The sequence below is a fragment of the Megalopta genalis genome, chromosome 7, assembly GCF_051020955.1.
Source record: "Megalopta genalis isolate 19385.01 chromosome 7, iyMegGena1_principal, whole genome shotgun sequence".
In the NCBI taxonomy this organism is placed as follows: domain Eukaryota; kingdom Metazoa; phylum Arthropoda; class Insecta; order Hymenoptera; family Halictidae; genus Megalopta; species Megalopta genalis.
In genome coordinates this window covers 11014877-11037569 of record NC_135019.1, presented here as the reverse complement: position 1 = coordinate 11037569, position 22693 = coordinate 11014877, and the positions used below count along the sequence as shown (strand labels likewise).

The window sequence follows — 22693 nt, the reverse complement described above, 5'->3', positions numbered from 1 at the left end:
GCGCGCAGCGTCTTATGCGTGTTTTCGATGTTATATCGTGCAAATGGCGGCTTTCGCGATGTTTTGTTCGATGTTTCTTACAATTTAACTGTTCGTATCGTTCGTTGTGCGTAATTGACAAAGAGATAGCATCCGTCGCTTGACTCTATACTTGTGAAAGCTCACGGTCGACATGGTGAAGCTTCATAAGAAATTTTTCGCTGGTGATAAGGTGTTTGCGAAAGTTCGAGGTTATCCACCGTGGCCAGCTAAAGTAAGAGTAATCTTGGATATTATTAATTTGTCTCTAATTTATGCGAGAGCCTTAACAATCGACCATTGAACTGTGAACCATCTATTTCGAGTTAATTCCGTACTTAACAAATTATTTCTAATTAATAGCACTGCATCAATACAGCATGATGTCGGTGTTAACTCATTCGGAGATTATGTTTACCCGAAGTAAATAATAACGTTTAAATTTGATCATACGATCATCCGTAGATTACAACACACGACACAGTTAGCCTCTTGTATAAATATCTATATTTCTGCATCAAATAACTGAATTAATTAGATGAATTTAGTCTTATTTATATTTGTAATATAAAAATCGATGAATATAATATTACATAACTTGTGGTAGAAAACTGTACACCATTATGCAGTTGATCGATTTTTTTTCAGGTTGAGAAAGTTATTGATCCGAATTCGAAGAACTCGAAGTATAGTGTTTTCTTTTATGGCACCGGAGAAACGTGAGTAATTATTATTATAGTACTTTGAATGGATGGAAAAGAAAATTTTATTTGTCTGAATGTAGTTAACCTTTCATTATTAATGACATTATTGAATGTGAAATGCTCGATGTATATTAATAGTGACAATAGTCATAACAACTCTAATGGAGCTTATTACTGAAGTTTTATTATTTCATTTTGTGTTCGCACCAAATAATTTTTAGAAAAAGCGTGGATGCATGGAAAATAGACTCTTATCAAAGGAGTTAAGATGTTCTGAATTTTAAATGATTTGTTTCAGTGCTGTGTGTAAAGTGGAAGAGTTATATACATACATTGAAAATAAAGCAAAATTTGCTAAACCAATAAGAAGAAAATTTTTTCACGAGGGTTTGGTGCAACTAGAGCAAGAGCTTAAAAATGACAGAAACAAATCAGTACTTTCTGATCTCAAAGGTATTATACATTATACATTATACATTATACATTACGGTACAAGATCTTTCTTTACAAAACCTATGTAAACAAACAACATACTATTGATGAAGATGGATCAAAAGAAGGTGAAACCGGGATGGATTTACCAACAGTCAGTGCAATGGATAGTGATATGGAGTCAGGATCATTGGTTATCGATGAAGAGGAAAAAAAGAAGTCTATGAAGAGGAAAACTATGCTGGGTGTCTCTGCAAATCCTGTAATATACTTACATTTATGTATTTTTGTTTAGGCTTAAGTACATATAAATATAAATATTAACATAAGAAATTTAGTCAGGAGTTCTAGCTCATCACAATCGGTACTCTTTTAAGACAAAAAGCTATTGAACTGAGCGCTCCGATAGAAACGTAGGAATTGCCGACAAACATTTGTAAAGCTTGAATTGTTTGTGCGATTATTCCTCACAGCAGCGCGATAATTTTAATATTGAAATTATTTGCTACGCTCCGGCATAGCCGGCTAAAACATATTCATCACTTCAGGACACACCCGAGATCAGAAAGAGACGCGGGAAAGCGAAATCATTGCCAGCATCGACAAGTGACTCAAGGCACGATTCTGCCTTAGATTCGCAAGGGGAAGAATCACCTAAAGAAGTTGTGAGCCGTAGTGGCAGGAAGATAAAACCCAAAAGATTTGCTGACTTCTCAAGTTCCGAAGAAACAGACACTCCAGAAAAGAGCGGTATAAACTTAAATCAATATTAAAATATTAGTAATTACTTACAAAACTGCACTCCTTATTAATTTTAATGACCTGAAATCAGAGAGGTGTATTTGTTTCTAAATAGTACTTGAGCTTGATTCATTAGAATTTTAGCCAATTAGTATATTGTGTGCTTTAGAACATGGCAGAGGCCGTGCTAAAGTCAAAATTGAAGATTCTAGTGATCAACAAACATCACCTGTGCAGCTTAAGAAAAGGGCTACTTTAGAAAGTAAGTACCTAAAAGTAAATATGTAATTTAGATTATAGGATACAAAATTTTAAGTTTGGTGTACTTCACAGAAAAGAATAACGCAGGTGAAACACCAATATTACAAGGCACTGTAGTATCCGGTACCACATCCTCTGACACACCAGGACGATTTCTGTTGGCATTACCGTTTGCTGGCGAATATGTAGGCATTAAGTTAGACATGGACAAGCCAAAGTCTTTTGAAAGTGAGAAAGCTCGTTCGCAATGGGAATGGTCGACTGCTAGGAATGCTATGAAATTGAAAGCACAATTGGAGAGCGGTGAAATCTTGCCGGAACAGGTGAAAGATTGTTTGGACTTCAGCGTACATGTTCCTGAAGAGGAGAAGCGGTTGTTAGCAAAGGACGGAGCACTTCACCGAAAAACAAACAAGCTAAGGTAGCAAGAAATAGATCGACGGGTTAAAATTTCGATTCGCTGACCATCAATATCTATTTTAGATGGCTGCGCATAGAAGCGCAACTGTTACAATTGGATGCTCAAATCAAGTCGAATCTGGGATTAGATCGAGCAAATCCAGACAAATGCCTTCAGGCAATGGACGATATGTTGTCGCTACCAATCGATCCCCTAATGCTGAAGAAACATCCACACATCGTGGAAACAGTTAAGAGGGTATGAAAACATTCCGTTGTTTCGATCGAATTTCTTAGATGTTTTCATTATACTGTGAATCTCTTTTAGTTGCGGCGATACATTGGTAACTTGACTGATTGGAAATTAACCGATGAAGAAGAGGTAAGGATGTTTACAACCCAGTATGCGGATGGAGTGTTAATTGAATTGTTACCAATTATTTTATTTAACCTTTGGTTTACAGGCTACTTTCAAACAGAAGGCAGAGCAAATTAGACAAAAGGCGGAACACATATACAACAAATTTAAGGTAATCAGGTTTAATGTGACTATTTGTACGCAGCGAATAAGTGTACACTTTTTGTTCCCGTTGACAACACGCAGGCTATGTTTACCATACCCGAAGGTCAGTCGTTTTGGCAATCATTCTCAGACCAAGTGGTCCATTTCAAGGAGTTGACGAAGGATATGCCCGAGGAAAAAGTATTCTCTTTAATGTCTGATCCTGCTTGTCAAGGTGAATAATTTGCTTCGCGTTTAACGAGATTGTGTGAAGTTAAATCAGAAGAACATACCCGACCCTGCTGATGCAGAAACTAAACTTGCAGATGCAGCTACGTCAGAGGACTCACCCGCGGATGAGAGTGGAAGTCAACCAGATACAGACGCGGCCGTCGAACCAAAATCAGAAGTGCCTACCAGAAGCGAGACTCCGAAAGAATCAGAGGCCAAGTAATAAGTGATCTTTTGTATCCAATGATGTGAAGGAATCATGCTTACTTTCATTTTGTACTAATGTAGTACTATAACGACACGAGTGTCTTAAAGCTGAAAAACAAAATGCAAAAGAGATATGAGTTCGGTTTTTAACACTTGGATATCACCTTTGGGAGAATTTTGACACTATATTTTATTCAACGGATATCTTCTAGGAAATTTTCTTGTCGTAATCGTAAACACAAACTCCTTACAATATCTGTAACTATGAAGCCGTGACACTAATGAACAGCTTTTAACTCTTTCAATAATGTTACGAACATTGGCTAATCGTAATGCACGTAGTATATAATAGAGGATAGGTATCATCATCATTCATTTCTACTATTAAACAAACACACGGTTTCTTTACGATTGCAATTCTGTTCGAATATTCGTGACAACAAAACAAAAACAACAACAACCAAAATTGGGGAAAATGTATTTACAATGACAATATAGGTATCTCCGTTGTCGAATGTCTTGCAAAGCTTGTTTACTTAATTAGAACAGACAACAATGTACATAATATCGAACACAAAATTGAAATTCACAATAACTCTCTATATTCAACGATTCGTTGTCCGAAACCGCGGCACAAATACCAACGTAAATTCATTAATTGCGAAGCTTAGGATTGTCGCGCGTCTCAGTCTGTATTTTGTTCTTTTGGTTGTGAGCGTTTTCATCGCACTTTCAAGGCATCAAGTGAAGCGTTAATAAATAGTCTACGTTCCAGAGACGTGAAGAAAAATTGTTATATATTGGTTAAGTATTTTTTGAACGTGTTCGCTACTATTTCCGGATCGTACAAAGTCCGAATAGTAGGTTTTATCGAATCGCAGCTGCAGGGTATCGTACAACAATTTTTATAGCAATAGTAGTGTCTAAATCAATGTGGGTAAGTATCATTCTGTTGAAAGAATGACATTTTTAAACTAACAAAGCGTAACTAATACGCTACGGAAAAACGTAACTAAAATACGGCGTGAATTTGGACCTAAATTTTTGTTGACTCAAAACACGATAGTCTGTTGTTGTTGATTGTTTTTTCCCTTTGGAACGATTCCTATTACGCGTCACTCTAATACTAACGGAAATGTACTTTTCACAAGGACCTAAGAGAACAACACATACTGTAAAAATAATACTGTTAATAAAATCAATTGGTGTATTTGTTTCTGTCGAATGACGAAACCACACATTCTTATTGAGTTTTGTTGTTACTGCACAGTTTGTTTATTTTCACGATGATTCGAGCGAATGCCTTTGAAGTGCATTGAAAACAGAAGCATCGAGCAAATATTTTCTGTTCCGAGTTCTTTCTCCTTATAATTTTAGTTGTTTATCATTAAAAATAATTACTATAAGATCTACGGTTGATCGAAAAAATATTTCTACATCCAGACTCTTTTTCCTTAAGAAAATTCGATGCGAAAGAAAAATGCATCGATACGATCGAGATATTTTCAAGGTCCCGATTTTCTCAATATATTTTTTTGGTTCACACAGAGTGGTTGAGGAAGAATTGGGTGCATAAATAGTTTCTAGATCCGCTGCATTCGATATTTGTCCATAAGTACACGGATAAATATGTTGTATGTTAAGTAATTCATATCTTGATTATTAAAAAGCTAAATGTTTATTTCAAATGTCAAAAAGTATATAATATTTTGAATAAAAAATTGACAACAGACTTCTACAGTTCCTGCACGCATCTTCCTGTAAATTATTTCTACACGTCATGGCAGGTATATATACATACCCTCCTATGTATATGTTTTAGTAAATCCAAATTTTCGTCATTTATACTTAGCGTACCATCTTGGAATTTCTTTCGAAAAATTGCACCGAGGGGACCTTTACTATTGTGAACGTTTAGCTAAAAAGTATGTAAATAAATCCGTCGATCCTTGTCTATTACTCACCGAAACAGCGGTGATTATACATATTTAGCTAACTCTTTAAAAATCTACAATGGCGTTGCGGATGGAATGTATGTAATTACAGATCAACATTAATAATGCAGCAGGTTTCGTTGCATGCGAAGTAATTCTGCGACATTCCATTTAATATTTCATTTTGTTAGATACCGGAGAACTATAGCAGAGAGAACGATGTTTACTTATTCTATTCGTAGCTGATGTCATTGAGAGCCTAGATCAAGCAGTGCGGAACAAGCAATTCCAATCAAGAACAAACCGATTGCAAAACTGGCCCGAGGAAAATCGAGGAGAAAGTAACACGAATGTTATCGGTGGCGTTCATTTGCTCTAACGAGGAAGTTAGACATGGCGTACCCGTCTCGATGGACTTACCGAGCAATACTATGGTGTCACATAATTTTCAAGATCATGGGTCTGTCGCCCATATCCATCCACTATGAGGATTCGAAGACCAAACGCACACTATTCTTCGGACGAAGTAAAACCGGGATTTTCTACAACGTGTTCCTCACCATCTCGCTCGTGGCGTTGAGCTTTATTACCCTGCCGCGGCTGTACCATAGGTCATACTTAAATCAATCCTCTTTAACATGCGTCGTAGAGATGGTTCAAGCAGCGTATGGAGTCTTGATGGTTACTACGATCTTACTGTGTTACGTCTTCAAATGGTCTATCCAGAAGAGGATCTGCAATTACCTGGTGCATGCCGAAGGACAGTTTCGCTTTTTTCGGGAACCGATCAGCATCTATCCCACCCTCCGGAAGCTGTTGATAATCTACATCGTCCAGACGATCGTGTGCATCAGTGCCGTGGTCACCGAGGAGATCTCCTTCCACAATGGTCCTCTCGGATGGGCCCTGGACTTCTTGCCCACGGCTTTCGCTGCCAATATCTTATTTCAATACTTCTCGGTGATCAGCCTGATGACTGTAAACTTCGTCAGAGCTAACGAGGCTTTCGAGAGCGTCTGCAGAAGCTCCATCGTCGACTCGAAGTCCTTGAACCGATGTCGCCGAGTCTTCGTCAACTGCTCCATGCTCCAGTACCTTCGGCATCTGAGGAACATCTACGACGGCCTGTGCGAGGTTACCGATGAGATCTCGCAGTTTTATTCGTTCCCGACCCTGATCATCGTTCCCTTTATCTTTTACTCGCTGATATTCAACTTGTACTACCTTCTACAGCCACTGTTTGACAGTGACATGGATTTCGAACTCTCCAACTTCATAAACACCGCCACCTTAATCGTTTACCTCATGTACGACCCTGGTTTACTGACCGCCAAGATCACCATCATTTTGAAAGAGGTAGGACTCCATTTTTGCGCCCGTAACGTTGGCGAATGCTTTTGCTGGCAAGGAAAATTTCGTTTAGCTTTCGGTAAAACAGTTTTAAAATTGCATCTCCCACGATCTCGGACGAATTTTCTAACTGCTGCCACTGCACTGCCAAATTTGATCGTAACCACTGGAATTTCGTAGACACTGATTTATTCGATTATTCCTGGGATTTACGATAGTTTCAAGGGACATGAATCGAGCTTTCCATTATAGATCGAACGGACCGGGGCTATCGTGCAATCAATGTTGAAAAACGCGATCGACCGGGAGACAGAGGCAGAGGTAAAATCGTACAGGCACCGTCAATTGCTCAATAAAACAGTCTTGTTTCTTTCAGCTCAAGCAATTCTCGCTCCAGTTGCTCCATCGACAAATTAAGTTCTCCGCTAACGATTACTTTAACCTGGACAACTCGTTGTTCCAATCGGTGAGCAAACACGATCGATCGATCTCCGTCCTTCCGCTTCCTCGCTCTCGATCGCTTTAAATCGCGGTCCTCAACATTCTCGCCTCCCGTTTTTAGATTATCAGCACGGTGATGGCGTATCTGGTGATCCTTATCCAGCTCGAAACGGGATACAAATCCTCGCACGATTGCCAGTGCAATTGTACGATAGCCTGATAGTTATCCGAATTGCATTTTTCTGGGTACATTCGAAGAGTGTCTTCATCTTAAATGTGAGAAGAACAGAATATTTGGAATAAAATATTAGTCGCACGGTTTTACGGTTTCTGCGACCATTTCTGCTCCTTGTTTATTTGTGCTGAGAAGGAAAGGAAATTTCAGATCATCGGTTAAAGTAAATTGCCGTATCTCTGAATGACCCTGCGCCCTTTCGCGAACCACAATCTTCTTGATCTGTTATTTGTTTCAGCACATTTTGTTCCGATTGCATTTCCACACTTAGTCGATGCTCTGCCATTGAAATCGACGATAGCGTCGCGAGCGGGCAGAATTATACACCGACATTGGCAATGCAGCAGTTTTTATAACGTGCACATTGTAAAGTGTACAGTCTGTCATTTAATATTTAATACCGTCGGCTCGGACACTATACCGGGGTGAACAATGCTTAACTTGTTCTATTCGTAGCCGATGCCTAGAGAAGCCTAGATCAAGCAGTGTAAAAACAAATTGATTGTAAAACTCGATTCGAAGAAGTTCGAGAAGAAAGTAACACGGATGTTATCATCGGTGACGGTCGTTTGTTGCGACGAGGAAGTTAAGACATGGCGTACCCGCCTCGATGGATTTACCGAGCAGTACTGTGGTTTCACATCATTTTCAAAATAATGGGCCTGTCGCCTGTATCCTTGCGCGATAAAGATCCGAAGACCAGTAGTGCAATATTCTTTGGGCGAAGCAATTTCGGGATATTCTACAACGCGTTGCTGAGCATCTCGCTCGTAGCGTCGAGCTTCGTCACTCTGCCGCGGTTGCACGATGAGGCATACGGGAGTGAATCCACTGTAACATACACCATAGAGATGGTCCAATCGACGTATGGGACCTTGATGATCAGTACGATCTTATTGTGCTACATCTACAAGTGGTCCAGCCTGAGGAGTATCTGTAATAGCCTGATGCATCTCGAAGAACAGTTTCGCTTCTCTCGCGAACCGATCAGCATCTATCGAACCTTCTGGATCCTGTTGATGGTTTACGTCGGTCAGACGATCATGTGCGTCGGTGTCGTGGTCACCGAAGAACTGGCCTTCCACGACGGTCCTCTCGGATGGGTCGTGAGCGTCTTGCCCACGGCTTTCGTGGCCAATATCTTGTTTCAATACTTCTCGGTGATCAGCCTGATGACCATGAACTTTATCAGAGTCAACGAAGCTCTCCAGAGCTTGCACAGAAGCACCAGCATCGACTCGAAGTCTTTGAACCGACGTCGCCGGGCCTCGGTCAACTGTTCCATGCCTCAGTCTCTTCGGCACCTGAGGAACATCTACGACAACTTGTGCGAGGCATCCGAAGAGATCTCGCAGTTTTATTCGTTCCCAACACTGCTCGTCGTCCCTTTTGTTTTCTGTTCGTTGGTGTTCAACCTGTACTATCTTCTGCTGCTACTGTTCGACGACGACACGTACTTCGAACTCTTCTCCTTCATCAACGGTGTCTTCTTCATCGTCTATCTCACGTACCCCCTTGGTATACTGACCGGCAAAATCACTGACATTTTGGACAAGGTAGGGGGCCAATCTTTGCGCCCAGAACTTTGATTTACGCTTTTGATGGTGGAGGTAATTTTAACTAAACATTGGGTCTGGGAAAAAGTTCGTGACGTTTTGTTAGTAAAATTCAACTGGATTTCTTATATTGTGAAAACGAATTTATTTAAACCAAATATGCTCCATTATTATCGACAATGTTTCGCCATTTCTCGGGTGGAATCACGATGCCATCGGTGAAGAACTTCTGCGGTTTCTGTTTAAAAAACTGAATCAAGTGGTTTTCACAGGCTTCTTTTGAAGCCAGTTTAATTCCATTGAGAGAGTTCTGCAGAGATCGGAACAAGTGACAGTCAGAGGGTGCTATGTCTGGACTATGCGGTGGGTGCATCAAAGTTTCCCAACCAAGCTCTCCCAATTTTTTACGGGTCGTCAAAGAAATGTATGGTTAGGCGTTGTCGCGATGGAAGACAACACTTTTCCTATTATGCAATTCGGGCCATTTTTTTTAATTGCGTGGCATAATCTCTCTAGTTGTTCACAGTAGAGTTGAGGATTAATCGTCCGATCAATTGGAAGTACCTCATGGTGGTCGATTCCTTTCCAGTCCCACCACACACATACAGTATCACCTTTTTTAAGCGTCAATCCTAGCTTCGCAAACGCTTGTGACGGCTCACCATCTTTTGTTCACGATCTTTGGCGCTTCCGATTCTCGTACGTGATCCATTTTTCATCACCGGTTATGACACATTTCAGAAATGGCTCGATTTCGTTACGTTTCAGCAGCGCGTCACAGATGTTGATTCGATTCATCATGTTTTCCGCGCTCAACTCACGAGGAACCCAAACATCCAGCTACTGTTTGTATCCAGCTTTGTGTAAATGGTTTAAAACACTTTTGTGGTCAATGCCTAGTTCCATACCAATATCGACACTGCTAATGTTTTTATCCTGCTGGACTTTTTCAACAATTTCATTAGCTTTTTCGGTAACTGGACGACCAGAGCGTGACTCGTCTTTCACATCAAAATTACCAGAACGAAAGCGAGCGAACCATTTCCGCGCAGCTGATTTTGATAATGTACCTTCGCCATACACAGCACAAATTTTTTCACAAGCCTGCGCAGTGAATTTGTCATAATAGTATTGTAAAACATAGCAAAATTTCTCATTATTTCTCTCCATTTTCAAACGCCAACAACTTTCCAAGTATTGCACCACCACGGTGTTTATACGCCGCAAATAACGTTCAATGTGTTACCTTTAAATGAAGCGTTTAATGGTATCGTTGCAATAAGCTGTTCGTGAGTTATCAAGTTCGACATCTATCGGGAAAACGCCACGAACTTTGTCCCGGACCCAATATATGTATAAATAATAAATTTAGCTTTTAATAAAATAGTTTTAAAATTGTGTCAACCTCCGAAAGGTAGCCTAGGGTCTCCAGTGTGCTCAGAAGAGCTTTCCTTTGCAGATCGAACGGACCGGGATCATCGTGTACTCGTTGTTGAACAACGCGATCGATGAAGAGACACTGGCAGAGGTAAAATCGCATAGACACCGACAATTGCCCAGTAAAAGAGTCTTGCGTTTCTTCCAGCTCAGGCAATTCGCGCTCCAGTTGCTCCATCGACAAATTAAGTTCACCACTAGCGATTACTTTAACCTGGACAACGCGTTGTTCCAATCGGTGAGCAAACGCGATCGATCGATCGATCGATCTCTGTTCTTCCGCATTCTCGCGCTCGATCGCCTTAGATCGCGGACTGTTCATCAACGTTCTCGCCTTCCGTTTTCAGGTGGTCAGCTCGGTGATAACGTATCTGGTGATCCTTATCCAGTTTCAAGTGGCAAACAAATCCTCGATTGCTTGCCAGTGCAATTGCACGATGGACTGATCGTTATAAGCGAATTCCATTTTTCGTGGAAAATTTGAAGAGAATCTTTAATTTGAATGTGTGTGTGTGAGAAGAACAGAATATTTCGAATAAAAAAATTAATCACAGATTCTTACACAGTTTCCGCGATTATTTCTGTCCCTCGTTCATTTATTCTAATAAGAAAAGAATTTCATTGCTTAACACTAGAATGCTTGAGGTTGTGGAGGTGCTATAAATATTACTTTCTCCGTTCGTGGTATATTTATTTATACAATATACTGCTGAAGAATACATTTAGGTAGAAACGAATATAAAACATGAAAGATTTATAAAAGGACAACGGTTAGAACAAAATTACGTGTTTAAAATTCTACGATCGCTTTTCGACCCTCCTTTCAGGTTACAGTTAATTGCCATATTTTTCAAGCATTCTGCTTTACTCTACAATCGAGAATCTTCCTGATCTGTTATTAGTTTCAGCACATATTTTTCCGTTTGCATTCTCGCACTTAGCCGATGCATTGCTATTGAAACGTACGATAGCGTCGCCGGTGGACAGAATTACACACCGACATTATCAATGCAGCAGTTTTTATTACACGCATTATAAAGTGTACGATCTATCGTTTAATATTTAATGCTGCCAGCTCTGCTACTATGACGGCGTGAACGATGATTAACTTCTATTCGTAGTCGATGCCCAGAGAAGCTTGAGTCGAGCAATGCGGCGCTGAGATTAAATTCTAATCAAGAAGCCGCATCCAGAGCAAGAAAAAAATAAATGCCGATAGTGGATCGAGGAAATTACACAAGAAAATACTTGACATTGTATCTGGAAAGGAACAAAGATATTCGTCAAGAGTATATGCGAGCAATAGATTATAATTTGGACGAAGCAACTGCCTATAGCAATTAGAAGATAAATTAATTCCAAGATTGGAGAAGGTTGGAGAAAATCGAGAGAGAAAGGATCACGGATGCTTCTGGTGCCAATTTGCTGCCGCAAGGATGTTAGACATGGCACACCCGTCCGGATGGGCTTATTGGATGATGCTATCGTTTCACGTGTCATTCAAGGCGATGGGTCTGGCGACGGTCTCCCTACGCGGCGGCAACCAGAAGAACAATCGAACGATATTCTTCGTTAGGACCAAATTCGGGATCTTCTACAACGTGTTCCTCAGCTGCATGGTCGCTGCGTCAACCTACGTCACTCTGCCGAATCTCTACAACATCGACTACGTCTTCAGAACCCCGACCTCGTCGATCATAGAGATGATCCAGGCGACGTTCGCGGTCGTGATGATATGTACGACCCTGTTGTGTTACGCCATCAAGGGGTCCAACCTCGAGAGGATCTGGAATTACCTGATCCAGGCCGAGGAGGAGTTTCGCTCTCTGAAAGTGTCCGCCAGCATCAAGCACTCCTTCCGCAACTTGTTGATCGTCTTCGTACTTATTATCACCATGTGCATCGTCGTCCTGATGCTGGAGTACTTCGCTTATCACAACGGTCCTCTCGTCTGGGCAGCGAACATCATGCCCGGATTCTTCGCCGCTTGCCTCTTATATCAATACTTCTTGGTGGTCAGCCTGATGACCGTGAATTTCAACCGTGTCAATCGTGCCATTCGGAGTTTGAGCAGCGATCTCTCCGACGATTTCCCGAAATCCGGGATTTGCTGCAGACGGATCTTACCGAAGTATACCATCGTCCAGGGCATTCGCCACCTAAGAAACATCCACGACAACCTTTGCGACATTTGCGACGTGATCTCGGAGTTCTACTCGTTCCCCATCCTGTTCGTCGTCATCTTCACCTTTCATTCGCTTCTGTTCAACTCTTACTACCTTTTCCAGCCACTCGTCCTTTACAATCGGGGCTTGGACATCGCGCCGTTCATCGACACCGTCCTATTGATCGCTTTTCCAATGTATCCTTTCGGCTTGCTCGCCGCCAAGACCACCGATGTTCTGAACGAGGTAAGAGTCACGGGAAAATAGCACAGCATTATTGGATTCTTGTGGTTCTTTTTACTTCGTTCAATTCGATGCATCGATCGCGTTGGATCCGCGGTAATGAATTCAACCAGTTAAATGTGTTCGACGACTATATCCGTCATGGAGATGTGGCGGAATTTCGTGTCACGACGATTATATCCGTCGTTCGTAAAATTTTGTTACAATTTGATATTTAAATTGGTATTTCTGGCGAAAACTAAATTGTATTCGTAAATTTTAATATATTTAAAATGTTTAGTGGTCTAGGCGAAATGAAACAAACGAAATGAAAATTATCAATAATTTCAGTTGGATTCATAATTTCCTGAGAGCCAACTCGTAAGCAGTGCAGTAACACCGGATCTTCGATTATCCCGATTTTCATCTTGATGTATCGAAACCAAAACAAAAAACAAAGTATATTTTCGATTCTCCATCTGCGGTGATTCCTGGAAAGAGCTCATGCGCGCGCTGTCTCACTTTCTTTTTTAAACTGGTGGGCGCTTTGCAAAGAGATCGCCACAGTTAACTGGTTAATAGCCCTCTATAAATTCTTTACAAATGCGGATACGTAATTTATAATTTAATTTACGTCCATCGCGAGATAAATTCAGACTTCCTTAACGCATTTCGTTTGAAAGAAAAATTCAGTTTAATGTTGCATTCGCGCATTCCAAAAAAAGAAATCATTCTCTGACTGCAACTTCGGCATATATTGCAGATCGGGAGGACAGCGATCGTCGTGCACTCGTTCCTGAAGAATGCGACTGACCAAGAGACGAGGTCCGAGGTGAGTTCTCGCATCTTACACATTCTTTGTCTCCTAGTACATAAATGTGTTTGTTCTAGCTGAAGCAGTTCTCGCTGCAGCTGTTGAATCGACAAATTAAGTTTACCGCCTGCGGATACTTCAACATGGACAACTCTCTATTCCAATCGGTGAGCAAACGCGATCGATCGACCGATGAATACAAATTCATCTGCTTGCTCGTGTTCGTTTCTCGTCTTTAGGTGATCAGTTCGGTGGTGACGTACCTGGTGATTCTTCTACAATTCCAAGCGGGCAACTCTGAGCACGTTTGCCAATGCAACTGCACGGCACCGTGATCGTCACGTAGATCCGCGTTCTTGCGCACGATTCGGAGGAAGGGAAATCGGATGAAACTGCATCACTCTTGCCACCTGGTATCTGAGATTCGAGAATGAAACGAAATTTCATCGGAACTCTTGCGAAACAGAGGTGCATAATGATTCACAGGCCGAAGTGCGAGCGCACGGATGCATGCGGATGCGCTCCGCAGGTGTGCGAAGCGGGGATCACGCCGGCGAAATCAGTGGACAACGATGGATCGGTGTTTTCTTCGAATCAGAATTTATCAATAATGTCGTTAAATAGGACTAATGTACATCGATTGCATGCACGGCAGCGAGTTACACGAGTGCGACTGATTATATACCATTTTTTCGCTCGCAGTCTGCCTCTTCCTTCGTTCGTATATACACGCACACGTAGTCTCGTAAGTAATGACGAAGGTAAGCGCGCAGAACTCGATTGCTTCGTGTAGAAATGATCGTACGGTCCACGATTCATCGAGGTGCATTGTCCGTTGCACACAGCCTGGTTCGCGTAAATTCGAACGACACCCGACGCGAACGTAATCAGCCTCTTCGTCGCTGTAGTTATACTAAACACATGCATCAAATACGCTACATCGATACTAATACGGTCAAGCACTCCATTTCTTCGCTGACAATCTCGTCGTCGACGAATTCTCGACGTTGTCCCGTTTCGCGAATACATTCGGGCCTGCCTTATGCGATCTCGATACCGTATTCGAGGACTCCGCAAGATTTCTAATCCTCGAAAAAGTGACGCTAATTTCGAGAGAACAGAATTCATTGCAGTTTTTGATGTTCAATCTTCGCCGACAAAGTTGAGAGATCGTTAAGGTAGTAGAGAGCCGTTCAAAACAAAAATTGCATGATCGCGAATTTTAAGCTACTGCTGCGAATTGCAATAGAAAAAGATTCGAATTCTTTCTGATCAGAATTCGTGGGTGGTCGGTGGCAGACCGATAAGGTCAGGCCCGATAAACAGCATTCGACAACCGCGCAAACTCTCGTATCTTATTTCTTCGTAGAAAACAACCATTGAAGCGATTCCTCTCGAACGATGTAAATGGAAAATATAAATGCTCTTTATCGAAACATCGCGATATTCGACTACGTCTTCGGCTAATCACGGGTGGACTGCGGATTTTCTACGATTCAGGGTATCGAATGGCGTCGTTATCCAACGAGAACGAACGCAACGAATCGTTTCGAAATGAATTTTCCGCCGCGACATAGAAACAATTGTTCGCGCAAACACCCGCTGTCCCACGGTAAAGCTAACATCCTCTTCATTATGTTTCGGTATAATACTGACAAACCTATTCGCTCACCGACTATCTGCGATCATCCTGCTCGCCACGGACTATATATATACAAAACACACGTAACATCGACACGAGCGACCGTGTCCCTTACTTTTGCTATTCGCGTGCGTATATCGACGCACGCCGGAAGCGGCTCGCTAAAACAACCACGTATCCTCAGAGATGCTGCCTACATTGCTCTAACACTTTCTTACAAAATACTTTTCGCGCAGCTTTCGAACGAGTCGGGGGAAAGCCTCGGTGGTGCGCAACAACACGGTAACGTGGCATCTGAAAAATATCGTTTTGGATTCTCTCTGTGGATTCTCCTGGTTGTCCCCGATCGCGATGGGCGTCCAGTAAAAATCGGCGGAGGCGGGACTTTGGAAATGCTTCTGCTTCTGTTTCCGGTTTCCATCGCTATCTGAAAGACTGCAGTTACGGTAATGATCTCGTTCGACCGGGGATCGCGATGGAGTCGCCCAAGAAGATGATCGTTCGCAAGGATTCGGTCGAACCAAGCTCGACAGATTCTACGCGTTTATTATTCGTAGAATAATAGTAGAATTATATTTATTATTCTACGGCATGATATTCTGAAATATTGATTATCTTGCTTGGATCACAGTGAAACTCTTTAATTTTTATAAAATTTCTCACAAAGATCTCCCCTTAACCCTGGCTATATTTTTATTATCGAGAGGTCAAAACGTGGCGATATTTTTACCTTCACACATTTCTACGAGATTTTATTTTGCAAGGGTGTTCAAAAAGCACGCGATTCGTGTGATAAACGGGAGCGTAAGATTTCGAAGCTATCGGGGAAGAATGTCGGACAGATTTTTCTCTAAACATTAAAAAATCATCTCTCGTTTTCTCGAGAAAGAACGAGACAACTTTCCGAACGTCCCAATAAACGAAGACAGGACTCGATCTAAAAAAATCGATATCGAGCCTAAGAAAGCAAAATTTAAACGAAAGATGAAAGAGACAGAAAATGATATCTAGTACGAAGTTTCAACCTTGGTTTCACCGGAATCATTTTCCGTCGAATATCTTCGATTATTCCATCGCGATCCGTCCGTCGGCGACGTCGATCGGGAAGGATACTCTTCGAGGGAGAATTCAGTCAGTCTCCACGGGGCCTCGGTTAAAAAACGTGGAAAAATCTCGTGGCCCCGTGGCAAAGTACGCTCGATCGCTGAACCATTAGATCGCCGTAAAAAAAACCGTCGTATAACAATATTGTCGCATCTGGCCGGTGTCCGACGCCTCGAAAGCATTTCCTCTGACGAGACCGCGATTCCTTGTAAATAGAGAAGCGAGCCGAGGCAGACAACGATGACGATCGTCGCGCGATCATTTATCGGTACTAGTCTCGTCTAATGTCAAGCCGATCACGTGATCCTCTATTCCGTGTTCCTCGGCGAAGTTCGCGAGATCATCCCTCGAAGGAACTGTCGACGTATCGTTGAAGGGGTTTCTTTGGCATGTCTGTTACGGGTAGAAACTACGCTAGCTATTCTCGATCGGTTACGGTAAATAGTACGGGTCTCTCGCACACTGATTATCGCAGATTCGAGGCTCGTCGACGACCACGGGATCCGAATCTACGACACTCTACAGCAGAGTCGGGCACGCCCCTGCGAGGCGCTCCTTCACTCCTGGGAGCACCGAAGCCACGCCCACTTGGCAATTCTGCCACGGATACAGCGAGATGGATAGTTTCCTATCGGCAGATTGAGTATTTTTACATTCTGTGGCATCGAGGGGGCGTTCGGGAGGGGAGAATTCTGGATCAGAAGCGCACAGTTTGCCCTGTAGAATAGTCCATGGATCCGTCAGGAGCGTTTTAGCTACGCCCACTTGGGCGCTCTGCGAAGCGACATCGAGATATTTAGCTTTCTGTCGAAAGATCGAGTGTTTCCTGATTCTCCGATATCGAATTCCGAAGTGGACGACTGTTCGGAACAACCGAGGAATTCTTCTCGGTTGAAATTACACAGAATGTTCTACGAGCCGAGCCCGGATGCCCCAAATCACGTCCCCTCGGGGCACTCTGCACGGAAGGAGATAAATTATTTGGAAAATCGAATGTCTCTCGTTTCTTGGACACCGATTGCATCGAAAGGTTGCTCCCTGGAGCACTCAGGAGCACTCTCGGCGCAAACAGCCCTAGCCTGCTCTATACATTTGCTCCGAACGGTGTGCGTTTCGCTTGTTTTCTCACTTCTCTCTCGCGGCGCTATACGCTAGTGGCACTCGATTAATTGCACTCGATCAGATTACAGCGAGATAAGATAAGAAAGCCTCCGGCGCGACTGTGCGCGCTACCAAATAAAAAATCAATTGTCTGTCACGGATAAGCGTGTTCCTCTGTTTCGACTCGATTGCCTTTCGGAGCACGATCGTTTGCAGGGTAGGCTCGCACCGGCCAACAGAGACCGATCGGTAGCATCTCGATCGGTGGATGAACGATCTACGTCGGACGATCGCGGATCTTGAGGATCGTAGCCGTTAGACGGAGGTCTCGGCGGACGTGGTGCCGTTCACTGTCAACGGACTGATGCTCTCCTTCGATCGTATAAGATCTACCTGGAATCATCGAATCGAGTATATAATTTCTGACCGAGCGAACGATCACCAAACAGATTACGAACGAGCAACGACTGTGCAGAACAACGGCACGGTGCATAAGCGAAAAAAGAAACGTCTTTGCGGCGATTTGCCTCCAATACGATTATGTTGCATGGTTAATATTTTAGATAGCGAAGCGATAAGAAATGCGAAAAATATATTTTATAGCAAATAAAATAAATATAAGTGGATTTATGCCGTCTATCATGAAAAGTTTCCATATCGTTCTCGTTTAAAAGATCTCAAGCTGTCATCCAAGAAAATGTTTCAAAGTCACGAAGCTCGTATAGGGAGTTGTACTTCAACCCATAGCGCTCCGCGTTGGCTCCGCTATGGAGACATCCGTCATTTGTTCCGTAAATTACACCGAAGATGCTATGTTTTTGTCGACGTTGGCAATTGTTATTCGTAGTGAAAACGTGCTTAGCGTGTGTACCATTACGATTGAAACATTTTTTGCCCATTTTTATACTTGGCAACATAAAATGAATAAAATCAAATGCTTTCACGCAAGGACGTTTAATCTTTTCCACTCGAAATAAGACTTCCTTTATCTCAGGCGCTTTGCTCCAAAAATGTGCCGGAGTTGCTGGTAGGTAGTACTCGAGAAACGCGTGGAGCGCTAAGGGTTAATCTTTGGATGCGGAAAGGATCGAGATCGGTGTTGATTTTTCCGGCATCGAGAGATAGAGTCATGCAAGAGCCACGGGCGCACACACAGTGTTCCCACAGATCGACAAGCGATACAGAAGAAGACAACGACAATCGGATAGATCTATTCTATGGAGTCGTCGTTGTTCCTAAGATCTCTATTCGGAGAGAACTACTCGGTCTCGGATACTACTCGGACGACTCAAAGGGTACCGTGCAGCCCCCTTTCATAGTCTTACTCACAGTAGCGTACAGGGGGTATGTCGCATGCCGGTGTATTGGTGCTCTTGCTGTGTTGTTTGCCATGTGATTTATCGAATTGATGGTGATGGTGGTTAGAATTTAGAGTCATTTACGTGTGTCACCTTGATCGAGATCCCACTGTCATCCTCGTCCTCCTCGGTCATCGTGGTCAGTCTCGTTGTCTCGTCGGCCATCAACGAGCTATCCTTCTTCGAATGCTTCTTTTGCTTACCAGCGCTGGACCCGGGAACATTCGACCATTCAAACATCCAAAATCGAATGAATTCGAAACGCGCTTACTAAACCGTAGAAATCACCGTTCGATCGAGAACATCCAATGATCGAGTACGTACTTGATCAGCTTGTTCTGCTTCGGCTTCTCGTTCCCTTCGTTCACCTGTTGCCAAATCCCGGTCCTGTTCACCTCCTCGCTGATATTGATGCTCGTCATGGGGATCTTCATGACGTTCCCGTTCGCCAAAGAGATCTGTATGTTGCTCGGAGTCGTCCCGTAACCCGTCGACTCGTTCTGCTCCTGTTGAACACGTCGCACGATTAATCTCCCGGAGAAAGACAGATCTTAAAAGTCGGTCATGAGAAGCCTCAAAGCCATGCATCGAGCTGAGCAAAGCTCTCTCGACTAACGTCTCCGGAACTGCTCGAGCAACGATGCATCTGGATTCGCAAACTGCATCGATTCGCATCGGTCGTAACTTTGCGGTTGCTTAAATCGTTCTTAAAATTGCTCGATCGTTCTTCCCTGACGTTTCATTCTAATTGTACAATGTTAGTAGTTTTCGAGAAAAATATGCCGTCGATCTCTTTTCCTTCTCCGTAAACGAACGCATTTTACAGCAAAAGTTTACAGCTATCTCTCTGTTATCGAGAGAACGCAGAGACGCGAACGAACGCGGCTCAAGAAGCATTTGTCTCGCACACAGAGGTCCCCGAACGCATCTTCAATGACCCGATTACGTTAATTCGGCGTACAGAAGAGTAGATAATTTTTGGAAAAGCTTCGATGCAAAGATCGATGTTCTTCTTTTTAGTGAGAAATCATTGCGCCAATCGGGCAAACGCGCGTTACCGCAGAACCTGGTCAATTATCGCGTGGAAAAGCGACCCCTTCGGTGCCCTGTTCGCGCGGTGAATCTTTTATCAAGCGAACGATAGCGGAATGGCGAGTTCCAGCGGAACGAAGGTCGCGACCGATCGCGTTTCTCGATACGCTTGGAATCCGTGGCATCGTTGCGACGATCGCAGATGGGACGCGAAACTCCGCAGTGCTCGACATTCGATGGTCAACGCAATGACAGTGTGTGATCGCCAGCGGGGGGGATGTATAGATAAGACTTTGGATAATGACATTCCTCGTGCGCTGAGGCGCTATAAGGACGCGTGCACAATTGGTCACGTACCGGATCACATCCGCAGGACTCGGCGAGCAGGACTGCTACCTTTATTGCCTCCGGTCATCTCTCTTTCTCTCTCATTTATCCTGATCGATCACACATTTTCCCCCGATTAATCGACCCCCACGATATCATCCCCTCCGTAACCGTCGGTCGCAGAGGCTGATCCGAAACCTCGTCCGACCAACCACGGATTACACTACTTCCGGTGCGCCAAGGAATGTGCGTAGACTTGTAATTAGACTGTGTCGGTCGTGTCGGTTTGCTTAAACGAATGCTGCGCAAGGAACAGTCGGGATTACAGAGAGATTGGTGTGTGTTTTCAAAGAATATTGTATTTCGAATAGGTTTAAGGCAGGTAATCATCCATGCTCGACTACACGTCGAACCGCTATACATGTGTGTCGAGTGGTAGGCGTGTTGTCGCGATCGGGTGACAAGGATGTATGCTTGGTCTCCTCCCTTTCTTTCTTTCCTTCCTTCCTTTCGTCCTATTTTAGGCCGAGCGAGGGACTCTGGGGCCTCGCAACGCAAAACAATCCTCCACAAGAAATGCGCCGCGAACGTTCGATCGATCGTCTAAATACGACTGCTCGTGGATCATAAGACAGGATCGTGATCGTCGCCGAAATATATTCGAGGCTGGCAATTCTTCGGAATAACGACCGCCGCTTAACCCTTGAGCGATAAATCAAAATTGTACAAAAATTCGTTCGAACGTATCGTATCGAGTTTAGGCTCTTTTAATACATCTTCGCGCAGCACTTTTTCCGAGCATTCGGACGGTTTACGTAAATATTTTGTTCGATAATCACCGGCATACGTCTGGACCGTCTACTATAACCGTTTGAGTCCCAAGCAGCGTGACCGCGCTGTTCAGATCTTGCGTCGCGAACAAACTTTAGTGACGCACGTACATCGCGCAGCTGCTTTATTTTTCATTTTTTGTTTCTTTTTGTTTTGTTCGTCAATCTTGACGAGCGCTATCGCGCCGCTTGGTTCTCTTCGCAATCAATTAACACTTAGCCAACCGAATGGGGAGATCTCCCCGTTTTAAATTCAGCCGATCGACGACCGAATGGATGATTAATGAAAAATTAAAACTGATTGCTTAATTTTATGAAGATTTGCATGAGATACGAATGCTGAAGAAGTAATTGATGCCTTATGTAAGTTTGCTTCGTAATTTTTGTTCAATACATTGAAATATTTTAATTTTATGCAAATTTTTTAGGTCTCTAGCGCGGTCGTAGAAGCGTTAAGACAAGCGCTATCACGCTTTGTTCGGCATTTCTCGACTGTGTTTTCTGAATAATACCTGGGACTCGAACAGTTAAGGGTCGCAGGCAGTCGGCGGATCTTTATGCGGAATAAAAATTGCCCGAATCGATCGGAAGAAAGGAAAGTTCGAACGAAAATGTATTTCCTCTTTCGATAAAAATTCGTCGAACCTAATTTCAAATTCTTGGGACAGCTTTGCGTAAATGCATACGGTTCGCAGTCCGTTTATGCAAACGGTCTCCGGGAAATGCGTTTCACTTTCAAAGCGAGTTCCCCGCGCAAAAATCGCGAACGGTAATCGTTCGAACGTCCTCGTCGGCGCAGTGGTGTATAATTAATACTGGTCGGACCGGCTCGGCTTCGATTTCGTTGATTTGGCACACGCACCAGCGAGCCTCCGCCGATCTGTGCGAAATGACGTCTTTTTGGTCGGTATTGTGCGAACGTCTCCCGTGCGGATACAAAAGGAGACGGGCTCTGTTTCGTTTCGCACAGCCGCGCTCGCTGTCTCGCGGTCTCTTGGCCATTGCGCAAGAGAGATTATTGCTTGTTTCTTGGTCGGAGATAGATTAACAACAAATACAACAACAACGGTAACGGTGACAGCGGCGACCCTGGATTTTTTTCAGGCCTCCCTTAGGAGATCGAGGCTGAAGGTGTCGCGATCTATGCGCTTTTGGTGGATCGCCGCCGAATCGCCGCAGTCGCAGACAGCGACGGTGACCACGGGGCGGATGTTCGCCACGCGGCCACCCCTCGCGTGCTATTTACGGCCAACGATCGCGCTAAGTATGCGTCTCACGGTGCTAACCTCGCCACTCTCGAGCTGGCGAAGATCGTCCGCGTGCTTTCTGTGCGGTTCCGGCATCACGTCGTCCAGGATCTTCAGCTCGCGCTGTGTGAAAAGCAGGTCCAACGATTTGCGGATGCCGATCATCACCACCAGCTGAAACAACGGGAAGAACCGATTAATTGGGTAATTGTCGGTGCAAGACGATTTGCATTGATTTAAAGACATGTCGCTGCTCTAATTTGATGTTGAGATATGCCTAAATAATGAAGTTTAAGACAAAAGAAGTTCTGTTTTCCCAACAGTAATTTGATTTTCGAAAATAACGAATTATTATTCTCACTAAATTTTGTACTAATGTATTATTGAAAAGAAACGAAGCAAA

The 22693-nt window shown here is 43.3% G+C and overlaps 5 protein-coding genes across 25 annotated transcripts in view; 4 read left to right on the top strand and 1 right to left on the bottom strand.

Moving 5' to 3' along the window:
• Positions 1-10: 10 nt before the first annotated feature.
• On the top strand, positions 11-5227 carry Jasper (JIL-1 anchoring and stabilizing protein). 2 transcript variants are annotated; one of them, XM_033485598.2, is made up of 12 exons: positions 11-253; positions 667-737; positions 1021-1175; positions 1268-1416; positions 1703-1904; positions 2065-2157; positions 2229-2577; positions 2640-2814; positions 2884-2937; positions 3020-3085; positions 3160-3292; positions 3384-5227. In XM_033485598.2, the coding sequence occupies exons 1-12, from the start codon at positions 173-175 to the stop codon at positions 3509-3511; spliced, it is 1656 nt and encodes a 551-aa protein (XP_033341489.2). In that variant the 5' UTR covers positions 11-172; the 3' UTR covers positions 3512-5227. The 2 variants fall into 2 exon arrangements, with proteins under 2 accessions (XP_033341489.2, XP_033341488.2); XM_033485597.2 differs by having other exon boundaries at positions 12-253; positions 3369-5227.
• A 319-nt stretch (positions 5228-5546) lies between these two features.
• LOC117229241 (putative gustatory receptor 28b) lies at positions 5547-7440 on the top strand. The gene is made up of 3 exons (XM_076523531.1): positions 5547-6866; positions 7156-7245; positions 7342-7440. The coding sequence occupies exons 1-3, from the start codon at positions 5823-5825 to the stop codon at positions 7438-7440; spliced, it is 1233 nt and encodes a 410-aa protein (XP_076379646.1). The 5' UTR covers positions 5547-5822.
• On the top strand, positions 6905-11003 carry LOC117229233 (putative gustatory receptor 28b). Of its 2 annotated transcripts, XM_033485600.2 has the most exons (5): positions 6905-7245; positions 7342-9011; positions 10471-10539; positions 10597-10686; positions 10796-11003. In XM_033485600.2, exons 2-5 carry the CDS (start codon positions 8049-8051, stop codon positions 10892-10894), a joined length of 1221 nt encoding a protein of 406 aa, XP_033341491.2. In that variant the 5' UTR covers positions 6905-7245; positions 7342-8048; the 3' UTR covers positions 10895-11003. The 2 variants fall into 2 exon arrangements, with proteins under 2 accessions (XP_033341491.2, XP_033341490.2); XM_033485599.2 differs by having other exon boundaries at positions 10471-10686.
• Positions 11004-12300: 1297 nt separating this feature from the next.
• On the top strand, positions 12301-14503 carry LOC117229240 (putative gustatory receptor 28a). The gene is made up of 4 exons (XM_033485606.2): positions 12301-12859; positions 13599-13667; positions 13727-13816; positions 13889-14503. Exons 1-4 carry the CDS (start codon positions 12344-12346, stop codon positions 13982-13984), a joined length of 771 nt encoding a protein of 256 aa, XP_033341497.2. The 5' UTR covers positions 12301-12343; the 3' UTR covers positions 13985-14503.
• The window catches only part of Ndae1 (Na[+]-driven anion exchanger 1), a 59087-nt gene continuing 50626 nt past the window's right edge, over positions 14233-22693 (bottom strand). For 16 of the 19 annotated variants that reach the window (XM_076523574.1, XM_076523584.1, XM_076523583.1 and 13 more), the window contains 4 exons: positions 22330-22464; positions 19179-19360; positions 18948-19062; positions 14233-17889 (listed from right to left, as the gene is read on the bottom strand). In XM_076523574.1, coding sequence (XP_076379689.1) covers positions 17812-17889; positions 18948-19062; positions 19179-19360; positions 22330-22464 — 510 coding nt within the window. In that variant the 3' untranslated portion in view covers positions 14233-17811. Of the gene's footprint in view, positions 17890-18825; positions 19063-19178; positions 19361-22329; positions 22465-22693 lie in introns of all 19 variants that reach the window. The other 3 variants (XR_013033835.1, XR_013033836.1, XM_076523571.1) reach the window with 2 other exon arrangements.